This window comes from Mercenaria mercenaria, chromosome 11 (assembly GCF_021730395.1).
Source record: "Mercenaria mercenaria strain notata chromosome 11, MADL_Memer_1, whole genome shotgun sequence".
Classification (NCBI taxonomy): domain Eukaryota; kingdom Metazoa; phylum Mollusca; class Bivalvia; order Venerida; family Veneridae; genus Mercenaria; species Mercenaria mercenaria.
Genome location: NC_069371.1, coordinates 8,514,405 through 8,526,893, shown reverse-complemented (window position 1 = coordinate 8,526,893; position 12,489 = coordinate 8,514,405). Strand labels below are relative to the sequence as shown.

The following is a 12,489-nucleotide window of genomic DNA, read 5'->3' as shown; positions in this document are numbered from 1 at the left end:
TCAAAGTTTTTCCCTATAAAAGTCTATATAAACCATGTGACCCCCGGGGTGGGGCCATATTTGACCCCAGGGAAATAATTTGAATCATCTTGGTAGAAAACCACTAGATGATGCTTCATACCAAATATCAAAGCCCTAGGTTCTGTGGTTTTGGACTTGAAGATTTTCAAAGTTTTTTCCTATATAAATCTATGTAAATTATAGAAATAAACAAAGGGCCATAACTCACTCAAAAATTGTTGAACCAGTCTGATTTTCAGGGGGACATAACTAGGGCACCAATACATCATTCTGACAAAGTTTGGTCAAAATCCCCCCAGTAGTTTCTAAGGAGATGCAATAACGAGAAATTGTTAACAGACGGACGGACCACAGACACAGAGTGATTTGAATAGCCCACCATCTGATGGTGGGCTAAAAATGAACTGGGCATTTCAATACGGGCAGTACCACTTGCTTATTAAAGGGGTGTTCACTGAAAATTTACTGACTGAACAGCAACCAGTGTAGACCAAGATCAGCCTGCATGGATGTGCAGACTGATCTTGGTCTACACTGGTCGCAAAAGCAGAATCACTTGCTGCCAGCAGGCTAAAGTTTAGGAGCAACACACAGTGTCATTATCATTTCCTCTCATGAACAGACTTAAATGGAGTTTGCCATTATTATACTCCCAGATACAAAGTGTATGGGGTTATATTGGAGTCGTGTATGTCCTTTCGTCTGTCCCTGTTTGTCTGCTCTTATATCTTCATAACTGATAGATAGATTTTCATAAAACTTGCATCAGTAATTAACCTTATCAAGGCAAAGTTCAGAGCATGCAACCCAGGTCACTAGGTCCAAAGGTCAAATAGTACAACTTCATGTCCACTCCATACTTTATAGTATGGAAGATTTTCTTATAACTAAGGTGAAATATTAACCTTACTAAGAGATTGTGCAGAGCACACAACCCAAATCACATGGTCCAAGGTCAGGGTCGTACTTGGATTCAAAGATCAGAATGCCTAAATTTGTGTCTGCTCCAAGTCTTCTTAACCACTGAATAATTTCATAAAAACTACAGTCCAATATTTACCACATCAAGACAATGTACAGGGATCACAACAAAGATCACTATCCTACTTGCAGTCAAAAATAAGATAACTTAAATTTGTGTCCACTCCAAAACTTTATAACAACTGGTACAATTTTCATAAAACTAGGATCATTTGTTAACCTCATCCAGATGACATACAGAGTGCACAACCTAGGTCACTACTTCCAAGGTCAAGGTCACAGAGGTCAAAGTAGCTTAAATTTGTGTTTGCTCCATATCTTCCTAACCATCAATTGTTAACCTCATCAAGACTTGGCAGAAAATGCACATAAATCAGTCGAGGCCATACTTGGAGGTCAAAGATCATGTAGCTGAAATTTGTATTGGCTCCATATCTTCTAAACCTCTGAAATTAATTTCCTCTTCCGTATACAGGACAGGGATCCAAACAGGAATGTAATTTGTCCTCGGTGAGTAACTTAGCAGCTTTTATCCAGTGTTCACCAAACTTAGAATGATTTTTGAACTAAGTTAGATTACCAGCTGGATTGTCCTTGTTGCCCTTGAATAAGTCAAAATTGAGAAAATCAATAACTTTGGTTCAAATTTTGCATGCGAATTCATATCTCAGTTACCATTGCATATATTGGACTAAGACATTACACAAGGCTTTATAGTCATCAGAACTTCTGAAACAACGAAGTTAGATAACTTGCTTGAATTTATTTCTGTTTTTCAGTGAATTGGGAGCTAGAATTTTTTTCAATGTGTTTATTTATGACACATTTTTTGAGGTCTGATATATTAAAGGTCAAGGTCACAGGGCTTGTAAGTGCTGATTTCTTATTTTGGTGCATGTCAGCAGTTACATTTTACATATTGAACCCAATTGTGCAGTGTGTCATGCGTATATTCAAATATTCAAGGTCAAATAGCCAAGGGCAGGTGAGTGACAGGGTCATGCTGCCCCTCTAACAGACATTGTAATGTAAACCCGCAGAATTAAAATCAGTAGGGGTCATTCAGTGCCCAGGAGTAATGTGTCTGCTATGTTTGACAGTTTGCTTAGAGTGGTTCTAAAAATATTGAATAGAAAAGGATATTGTACAGTCACTGTAACTTCACTCTTAAATCAGTATATTTCATATAATGCCGACTAGCAATTTGCAAGAAAGTTTAAGGTGGCAGGTCAAATTACTCTCAAAAAATAGAAAGGAAACAGTTTTTAACTCATCTGATTTTTTGAAAAAAAAATGATGAGTATTGTCATCACCTGAGCAGTCGTCAGCGTCTGTGTCGGCGTTGCCTGGTTCAGTTTTATGTTTAGGTCAGCTTTTCTCCTAAACTAGCAAAGCTATTGCTTTGAAACTTGGAATACTTGTTCATCATCATAAGCTGACCCTGTACAGCAAGAAAAGTAACTCCATCTTGCTTTTTGCAAGATTTATGGCCCCTTTTGTACTTAGAAAATATCAGATTTCTTGGTTAAGTTTTATGTTTAGGTCAACTTTTCTCCTAAACTATCAAAGCTATTGCTTTGAAACTTGAATACTTGTTCACCATCATAAGCAGACCCTGTACATCAAGAAACATAACTCCATCTTGCTTTTTGCAAGAAATATTGCCCCTTTTGGACTTAGAAAATCAGTTTTCTTGGTTAAGTTTTATGTTTAGGTCAGTTTTTATCCTAAACTATCAAAGCTATTGCTTTAAAACTTGCAACACTTGTTCACCATCATAAGCTGACCCTGTACAGCAAAAAAACATAACTCCATCCTGCTTTTTGCAAGATTTATGGCCCCTTTTGGACTTAGAAAATATCAGATTTCTTGGTTAAGTTTTAAGTTTAGGTCAACTTTTTCTCTTAAACTATCAAAGCTATTACTTTGAAACTTGCAACACTTGTTCACCATCATAAGCTGACCCTGTACAGCAAGAAACATAACTCCATCCTGCTTTTTGCAATAATTATTGCCCCTTTTGGACTTAGAAAATCATTTTTTTGGTTGAGTATTATGTTTAAGTCAACTTTTCTCATAAACTATCAAAGCTATTGCTTTAAAACTTGCAACAGTTTTTCACCATCATAAGTGGACACTACATCAAGAAACATAACTCTATCCTGCTTTTTGCAAGAATGATGGCCCTTTTTAGACTCAGAAAATCATGGGTAGGACAGTATTTCTTTTATACAAAAAAAAATCAGATGAGCGTCAGCACCCGCAAGGCTGTGCTCTTGTTACACTTAACAGTCGATGTGACTTTGACCCTGTGCCCTCTGTGGTTATCTACTGCCCATGGGCAGTAAGCCTTACAGGTAAGAGGATCATTGGTTAAAGTGTTCTTAAAATATTGGTAGAAAAGGTTTTTGTAATTGTCATAGAGTGAAATTAAATTATCTGCCAATAATACTCCGTTGTTTTTACTTGTGTGTTGTCAGACTTATGACACGTATGACGTTCCATAGTTCCAAAACTTTCTTTTTCAGTCCAAGGGAAATAAATCAATAACCTTCCAATATGAATCCTATAAATGAACCTATATAAAACGTATGCACTAACAACCAATCACTGCACTGGTCACTTTTTAAGTCAAATTTCAAGATGTCTGTTGCATTTTAAGCCGCTCATATATTTTGTGCATTTTTGTATATCAACTGGAACTTATATATTTCCAGGTAAATATTTTGACTTATATATTCTTTTATCATCGGTACATTATTGTATGATCGCTATTTGTAAACACATTATATTTTACCTGTAATGCAATAATGCTAAGCATGACTGATTTTATCAGGTGGTCAATGTTTGTTTACATTTTTGACAGCTGTCATCTGTCATATCGCGTTGTAATTTTGACATTTGAATAATTTGTTAAATAGATAATATAATTGAATTATTTTTATTTCCAGGATACTGATACCGATACCGATACACAAGTATCTCTGTTTATCATCTTTATTATCGTGATCTTGATATAAGAAGGAAACATTAAATCAATTATTACAGTCTGCAAACTTTCTTTTGGTTGTCCCATATTTAAAGGAACCCATCCCATAGACACCATGAGTATATTATAGCCGTGGCAGTACACCAAGGAAATATATATATCTAAAAAGATGAACTCAAAAGTTAATAAATAAATAAATAAATAAAGTGGGGCTACCAAAATGGCGCCCAACATTTTTTCTAGCAGACTTTTATATAATGCATTGTGAGTGAACTACTTTGGAATTTTATAATTCCGGATGCTGTTATAAAATGTGACGTTATGCTTGGATTCGATTTGGAAACAGGAACGGAATCTGAAACCCAGCTGCGAAAAGGATCGATTTATGGACGGGGCCCGCTACGTTGGATGCATCTCTACACGGATATAGACGTCAATACGGGGAATTTCTTCAGGATGCAGGAACATTTGAGGAACTTTTGAGCATTTGTGTTTAGGACGTTTAAATAACGCAGTGTGTTTAATTTTGTGTAATTGTGAGGAATATTGTGATTGTATTGGAGAACTGTAAGTTGCATTTTATATTGATATTCTTTTGCTAAGAGAGTAATAATTGTTTTTGTACCATTTAATGGTATTAGTATGAGTGTATAATTACAATTTGTAAGATTATTTAAGTTTCATAGACAATTTGTTTAGTAAATAATAGCCTAGATTTGTTTTTCATAGTAATCGGAAGTGACCCTCACAAACTAATTTAGCATGTTTTCCCACTGTCCTATATAACCTTATTTCATATTAGCGACTTATCTGGTGTCCTTTAGTAGTTATATATTAAATAGACCATTTTTCCAAGGAATTTTGGTTTATTGATAAAAGTCCACACTTAGTCTCTGTAAATTACAGTTTTCCGATATCTGTGAAAGACCCTGCTTTAAAATCCAATACTCGGTAGAATTGTAAAGATATCGATAAAACTACTCTACTGATAACAGCCGGCGTGATAGCTTAGTGTGCTAAAGCGCTGCTCTGAAAAATAAATTGTCAAGACTCGTCGATAGTGAGTTCGAATCCAGCTCGGAGCAAAAATTTTTTTTCAAACGAAATGAAATTTTTGTTTTGATCTCAGTTGAATTTTTTTTTGCGTTTTTTATAGTAGTGTGAAGAATAGCAATATTGTTTATTGCAATATTTATCTATTGTAATAACGTATAAAGGAATATTGCGTAAAACAAGCTGTATAGATAGTGTAAAAGTTTGTAATTAATAATATTACAAAATTTACCTACCTAAACTTTATTCGCGCGAATAGTAAATAACGTGCGCGCTCTTTCGCTCTCACACACATACAAACATACACACAAACATTGATACACGTTACACTTTAACATATTAACGTGAAAAGTAAAATACAAACTTGAATAGAAGTATTATTTGCAAAGTACGGAATACAAGGAGGGACAAAAGTGAAAGTAGACATTTATGAAATAAAATACGGAATACATGGAGGGACTTCAGTTTAGTTGTGAATAATAAATGAAATTTTATTCATGATGTGAAGATGAATGAAATATTTAGTCTCTTGTGAAAAGTACAGTTTATGTAAGAGGTATATTGTGAAATGCACGTTGTCAATATTAGTGAAAGTAAAATTAGCTGATAGCTACTTAATACTGAGATTGGATAGAACTACGCAAATAGAATAATAGAGACAAAGACTCTAGCTTATTGTTAAATGTATAATTAAAGCAAACAGTGTGATAATTAAGTCATGTACATGTGAAATAGAAAACTGTGATATAGATCCCATGAAAGTGAAATAGACACTGTGAAAGACGAAAGTGATTTGAATGAACCTTAGATAAACTTATTTAAAACACTATACATGAAAGTGAAATAGACACTATATATGAAAGTGAAGTAAATAAATCTAAGACAAACATAGAAAAAGTTACAAAACATACAAAATCATGGCGGAATATATGTCAGAAAGAGAACTGAGAAAAATTGAAAGAAATAGGAGAAAGGAGGAAGATAGATTAAAAAGACAAAATGCAAGAACACTAGAAAAGGAGGAAAAACGTAAGCGTGAGCAAAGTGAACATGATAAAAAGGAGAGAGAACAACTTGAACTACAAAAGCAGAGAGAAAGGTTAATACATGAACGGCGTAAACTTAAAGAGAAAAGCAAGCTGCTATATGAAATGGAGAAAGGAATGAAAGAAAGAGAAAGGGTAGATAAAGATATAAGACAGAAGTCTAAAGATATTAAGAAAGATTTTGAAAGTGATACAAGTGAAACAGAGGAAGAGTTTAAAGAATTAGAACAAGTTGATAGTGATCATAATAGTAGTATAGAAAGAAAAGAAAGAAGTGATAAAATCAGAAAGTATACAAGTTCAAGTAAGGAAAACCTAAGATTGAAAGAAAGTGAAATTACACAAAGCAATAGAGCTGAACGTAAAGATAGTTCAGATAGTGAATATTCAGATTTAGATAAATCAACGGAATTACAGGCAAATGCTAGACAGACATTTAGTGAAGAAAGAATGAAGAAAAGGAAAGGTTCAGTTCTGAATATGAAAGATGAAATGAGCTTCAAGAATGAAAACCCACTATCAAGTGATAGTCTAGAAGATAAAGAAAGTGAAATAGAATTAGATTCAGAACAATCTGAAAGTGATGCCTCGGAAGATGCATACACAACAGTGGATCAAATATATGATGTAGATTATATTGAAAATCCGAGACATAATAGTACAGAGATAGAAACTGAAGAAAACAAAAATGTGAATTTTGAGAATGAAATGAGATGGCTTGATGAAAAATGGCAGCAATATCAATGTGAAAATGCTGAATTGAAATCTAGTATAGATAAACTTAGAAATACAGAGACAGAAAAAGAAAATATAAAACGAGATAGAAACAAACATTTAAAGTATACGGCTGCAGAAGATATGTTGAAAGAGAAAATAAAACATTCGTGAAAACTTCTGCAAAACTCGACGCTACAAGACATCGATGGATGGCAGCCTTATCAAATTATAACTTTAACATCAGATATAGGAGTGGAAAAGAAAATGCAGATGCCGACGGTCTTTCCCGAATGTTCGAACAGGATTCAAGTACTTTTGACAACAGTATTACCAACGACATCATCCAAGCGCTTGCACTTACAGCCACAACTGACACCATACAGGCTCCTGTTGTATTTAGTATGGTAACGCCAGACGATATTCAAACAGTTGAACCAGCAAAAGATGTAGTACCAGACGATATTGTTGACTCCTTGTCTCTAAAATCCAAAGACTGGCGGAAAGCTCAACAGGACGATAACACCATTTCACAAATTACTACTTACCTGAAAGATGGTGTAAAGCCCACTGCTCAGCAGACTTGCACTAATGATCTTACAGTGAGAAAGTACCTGCGGGAATGGAATCATCTTGTACTGAAAGACGGAGTAGTATACCGCCGAGGTCAGCTAAACGACCAAGAATATCTTCAGTTAGTCCTTCCAACTCATCTACGAGAAGAAATATTTTTGGCACTCCATGATGATCTCGGGCACCAAGGTAGAGACAGAACAACATCCCTCTTTAAGCAAAGGTTCTACTGGCCTGGCATGGATTCATGGATAGAGGAAAGAGTCCGACAGTGTGATCGCTGCACCAAGCGGAAAACCTTTCCTTCCGTAGCACCTCTGGTCAACTTCACCTCCTCTTCGCCAATGGAAATACTTTGCATCGATTTCTTAAGTTTGGAGAAGTCCAAAGGCGGCCATGAGCATATACTCGTACTCACAGATCACTTTACGAGGTATTCACAGGCGTATCCTACTAAGAATCAGACGGCAAAAACAACAGCTCGCGTTCTCTTTGATCAGTTCATTGTTCATTATGGGTTTCCTTCAAGGATCCATAGTGATCAGGGAGCTAACTTTGAATCTTCCTTGATCAAAGAGCTTTGTCAGCTAGCAGGTGTCGCCAAATCACATACAACACCGTACCATCCTATGGGAAATCCTGTAGAGCGCTTCAACTCAACTCTTTTGAAGATGCTTGGAACGCTGGAAAACAGCATGAAAAGTGATTGGAAATCTCACATAGCTCCATTAGTCCATGCGTACAATATAACAATACATCCAAGCACAGGATTTTCACCATATTTTCTTATGTTCGGGCGACATCCAAAACTGGCTATCGACGCTCTCTTGGGTCTTCCATCTCAAGACTTTAGTAGTCAAAACCAACATGAGTATATCAACAAACTCCGGGCAAAATTAGCATCAGCATACAAGAAAGCTGAAGAGACGTCAAAACTAGCGGCAGCAAAGAATAAAGAGCGATATGACATCAAAGCTAAAGCAAACAGTTTAAAACCGGGAGACCTTGTCCTTGCAAGAAACGTTAATATTCGTGGAAAACACAAGCTGGCAGACAGATGGGAGGATACGCCGTATATAGTTGTGGCACAACCAAATGATGATCTACCAGTATACGAGATATTAAAGGACTGCCGGAATGCCAAAAAGACACGGGTACTTCACAGAAACCATCTATTACCTCTTGGAATGAAACACAGAGCATATGAAAGTGTTTCTCCAACGTCAGAGGCATCGTTACAGGACTCAAATGATACAAACCTAGATGACACAGGAGATTCATCAGAGGAACTAGGGTAAATACTACTGTTGTACAATAAAATCTGATACTTACCTTTAGGAGTTTTACCTTGTTTTTACCTTTTGGAACCTGAAAGAGAAGTAATCATACTTACCTGATGTAGTTGCACCTGAAAGCAAAATAGTTTTACCTGAAAGTTATGGACGCAGCTTTGCTTCTCTAGCTGAATGTACTTCAAACGAGTATACTTACCTACAGATCGCCTAGAAAATGGAATAACAGAATTATGTTCTAGTATGGTAATGAAAGATACTTACCAGAGCTTCCTCTTCTGATGCATAATACTTACCTTAAGAAATCCTGTTGTTACAATTGTGTAAATTGAAAGTGAAAAAGAGACTAACTTTTACAAAACTTTACCTGAATTATGTACATAATATATGAAGTATGAATGGACACTGACTGAATGCAAATACTATACTTGTGGATAATTGTGAAATGAAAATGGATTTGTGTAGCATATTGCGTGCGATTTTAAATCGTAAAGTTCACAAACATACTACAATAATTATGCCATTACATTTACAAGCACACATGTAATGATTCACAATATTCACCACAGTATTCACCTATGTATATTTCGCTTAAATACTTCGTTGTTTTTATAATAAGCACACGAGCGATATATCGGAAGCAACTTGTAACTTGTATTTGATCTGCAAATACTTGTTAATTCTTTACTTAAGATGTTCCCATAAATGTCGGGGACGACATTTTCGGAGCAGGGGGAGAATGTCATAGAGTGAAATTAAATTATCTGCCAATAATACTCCGTTGTTTTTACTTGTGTGTTGTCAGACTTATGACACGTATGACGTTCCATAGTTCCAAAACTTTCTTTTTCAGTCCAAGGGAAATAAATCAATAACCTTCCAATATGAATCCTATAAATGAACCTATATAAAACGTATGCACTAACAACCAATCACTGCACTGGTCACTTTTTAAGTCAAATTTCAAGATGTCTGTTGCATTTTAAGCCGCTCATATATTTTGTGCATTTTTGTATATCAACTGGAACTTATATATTTCCAGGTAAATATTTTGACTTATATATTCTTTTATCATCGGTACATTATTGTATGATCGCTATTTGTAAACACATTATATTTTACCTGTAATGCAATAATGCTAAGCATGACTGATTTTATCAGGTGGTCAATGTTTGTTTACATTTTTGACAGCTGTCATCTGTCATATCGCGTTGTAATTTTGACATTTGAATAATTTGTTAAATAGATAATATAATTGAATTATTTTTATTTCCAGGATACTGATACCGATACCGATACACAAGTATCTCTGTTTATCATCTTTATTATCGTGATCTTGATATAAGAAGGAAACATTAAATCAATTATTACAGTCTGCAAACTTTCTTTTGGTTGTCCCATATTTAAAGGAACCCATCCCATAGACACCATGAGTATATTATAGCCGTGGCAGTACACCAAGGAAATATATATATCTAAAAAGATGAACTCAAAAGTTAATAAATAAATAAATAAATAAAGTGGGGCTACCAAATAATAACAGTCATTTTAACCATTGAGCCTTGGATCCACTGATCCTTAAATCATTGCTCTTGAGCAATATACCTACCAAGTTGTATTGTAGGTCAAGGCATTCTCAAGATATTGTGTGAAAACCACTTTTACGCTTGACTTTCGAAGAAAAAGTAGAGCTATTGCACTCACCCTGGCATCGCCATTGGTTAAAGTTTTTGATCAAGTCAAATATCTCTGTTACTGTCAAAGCTATTGACTTCAAACTTAAAATAGTTATTTACTATCACCAGGAGAAACAATCCCCACTACATTGATTTGAATTTTGACAGATCTATGCCTCTTTTTAACTTAGAATTTTTTGGTTAAAGTTTTTGATAAAGTCAAATATCTCTGCTACTATCAAAGCTTTTGACTTAAAATAGTCATTTACTATCAAAGTCTACACCAGAAATGTTGAGTGTTTCCCATCTAACAGAGACCAGTACTGGTTCTTCCCAGGAAAGATGGCCTTATGTGTATCGGTGCTATGCACTGAGCATGTTAAAGAACAAGAGTGTCAGTTCAAATATAGCTAGGCTAAGTTAGCCAGATATGCCTGTATCTACAGTGTTTCTCACTCTGTGTTCTTGGGGCTTTCTTTTCCTCTGGTCAGATCGCTCTGTGTCTGTACTGGAGGAGGAAGAATTTAGCACCCTGAGTGGTTACCTTGGTACTATGTTAAGCGCCTTTTCATGTGTTTATCATGAAAAGGGTGCTGTATAAATCTTGTATAATGAATAAAAAGATACAATTGACCTCAAAGTAAAAATGAAATCTTGACATCAAGTAAAAAAAGGATAATCTTGACACCAAAGAAAAGCAAAACAGTGTATGATACAACAACTTTACTCAGTAAAGATTACAAAGATGAAACAATAACAATAAAATAAACACATGACCTTTTCACAAAAAAACATGACCTTTTCACAAAAAACATGACCTTTTCAAGAAAAATAAAATCACTTTTATAGCACTTATAATGATTCAAAGTTGTAAGAAAAGTACAAGCTGATTACATTCAAAATTCAGATGTATTTTTCTTTGATTACAATACAGTTAAAAGCAGCTTACCGGGTACATTGTATATGTTAGAGTTAACATTCAGCAAGTACACAGCTGACAAAACTATAACTGTCACAGGAGTGACGAATAATACCCCCACAATATGGCCTTGTCACAGAAGTATGGCAACCATAAGAAAAGAAATGGCCACAAGAAGGTGCAATTTAAGTTGTATAACTTGAAAGTGAAAAAACTGAAACGAGTGTTTGTGAAAGAGCCTAGTGTAATAATTAGACAATGATTTCAGTTATTATACAGTTAATTATGTAAATATTTGGTTTGAATAATATACTTCCGGTCTCTGGTGCATTCTGACGTCACAGTTATACAAATGTACAAGTAACAGTTATTCCTCTACACAAGGTGTGTATTCGTTTTTATCGAGTTTACAAAAACTATTTAAATCTGTTAAGCCTTCCATGAGTTATTGTCTGGAAACCATGAGTTTGGCGAATTTTAAGTTGGAAAGTGGCCATAACTACGACAAAAATGGTGGTTTGTATGCAAAGTCGAACTTGACCTGTATTTTATGATGTTACACCTGTGTTCCAAAATTTATCTAAATCTGTCAAGCCTTTCACAATTTATTGTCCAGAAACCATGAAAACCAAGGGACTGACCAACTGACAAGCTCTCTCCTATATACCTCCACCCCCCCCCCCCCCAAACTTAGTTTTTGGGGGTAAAATTAATACTAGATTATACAAATGATGTGGGTAGCTTGTTCATTCTCAGACCAGCTGAGAATTACATGTATATACTGTCATGGAAAACTGGTAAAATTTTTGGTAATTACGTCCACATAGTAAAATGGCTGGGACAAAACAATACTCCTAATCTTTCCTGCTCTGACAAAAGACAACACACAGCAAATAATTTGTGAATTGTTTAAATTCATGGATAATGCCAAAGGGTATGTTCTAGCCCTGGCAATATTCACAAAGGCTTAATATATAAATCTGAAAGTATAAGTATTTTACAGATGATGATGATTTGCAGTTACAATACTGAGAACTTGAGAACAAAATCAAACAAGAGGGCCATCACGGCCTTGTATCACTCATTTGGAATTTCACAGCTCATACAGGTATAACAAAGAACATATCTGCCAAATTCCTGCAGATTCAGTGGAGCAGATTTTCCATAGAGCCATATAGGAGAAAAACAAGCTGCCAACACCCACTCTTCAGCCATGACTTTTTCT

At 35.2% G+C, this 12,489-nt stretch overlaps 1 protein-coding gene and 2 long non-coding RNA genes across 3 annotated transcripts; all 3 read left to right on the top strand.

Annotated features, from left to right (window-relative positions):
* Window positions 1–3,603: 3,603 nt before the first annotated feature.
* LOC128546850 (uncharacterized) lies at window positions 3,604–4,052 on the top strand. The gene is made up of 2 exons (XR_008366178.1): window positions 3,604–3,719; window positions 3,954–4,052. It is a non-coding gene; the product is annotated as an uncharacterized LOC128546850 (long non-coding RNA).
* Window positions 4,053–5,961: 1,909 nt separating this feature from the next.
* LOC128546958 (uncharacterized) lies at window positions 5,962–6,978 on the top strand. Its single transcript, XM_053518388.1, has one exon. The coding sequence runs from the start codon at window positions 5,962–5,964 to the stop codon at window positions 6,976–6,978; it is 1,017 nt and encodes a 338-aa protein (XP_053374363.1).
* Window positions 6,979–9,595: 2,617 nt separating this feature from the next.
* LOC128547009 (uncharacterized) lies at window positions 9,596–10,044 on the top strand. Its single transcript, XR_008366255.1, has 2 exons — window positions 9,596–9,711; window positions 9,946–10,044. It is a non-coding gene; the product is annotated as an uncharacterized LOC128547009 (long non-coding RNA).
* The last annotated feature ends 2,445 nt before the right edge of the window (window positions 10,045–12,489 follow it).

Bases quoted from the DNA above. Each gene is read 5' to 3' on its own strand.
- LOC128546958 (XM_053518388.1), top strand. From the start codon at position 5,962: ATGGCGGAATATATGTCAGAAAGAGAACTGAGAAAAATTGAAAGAAAT.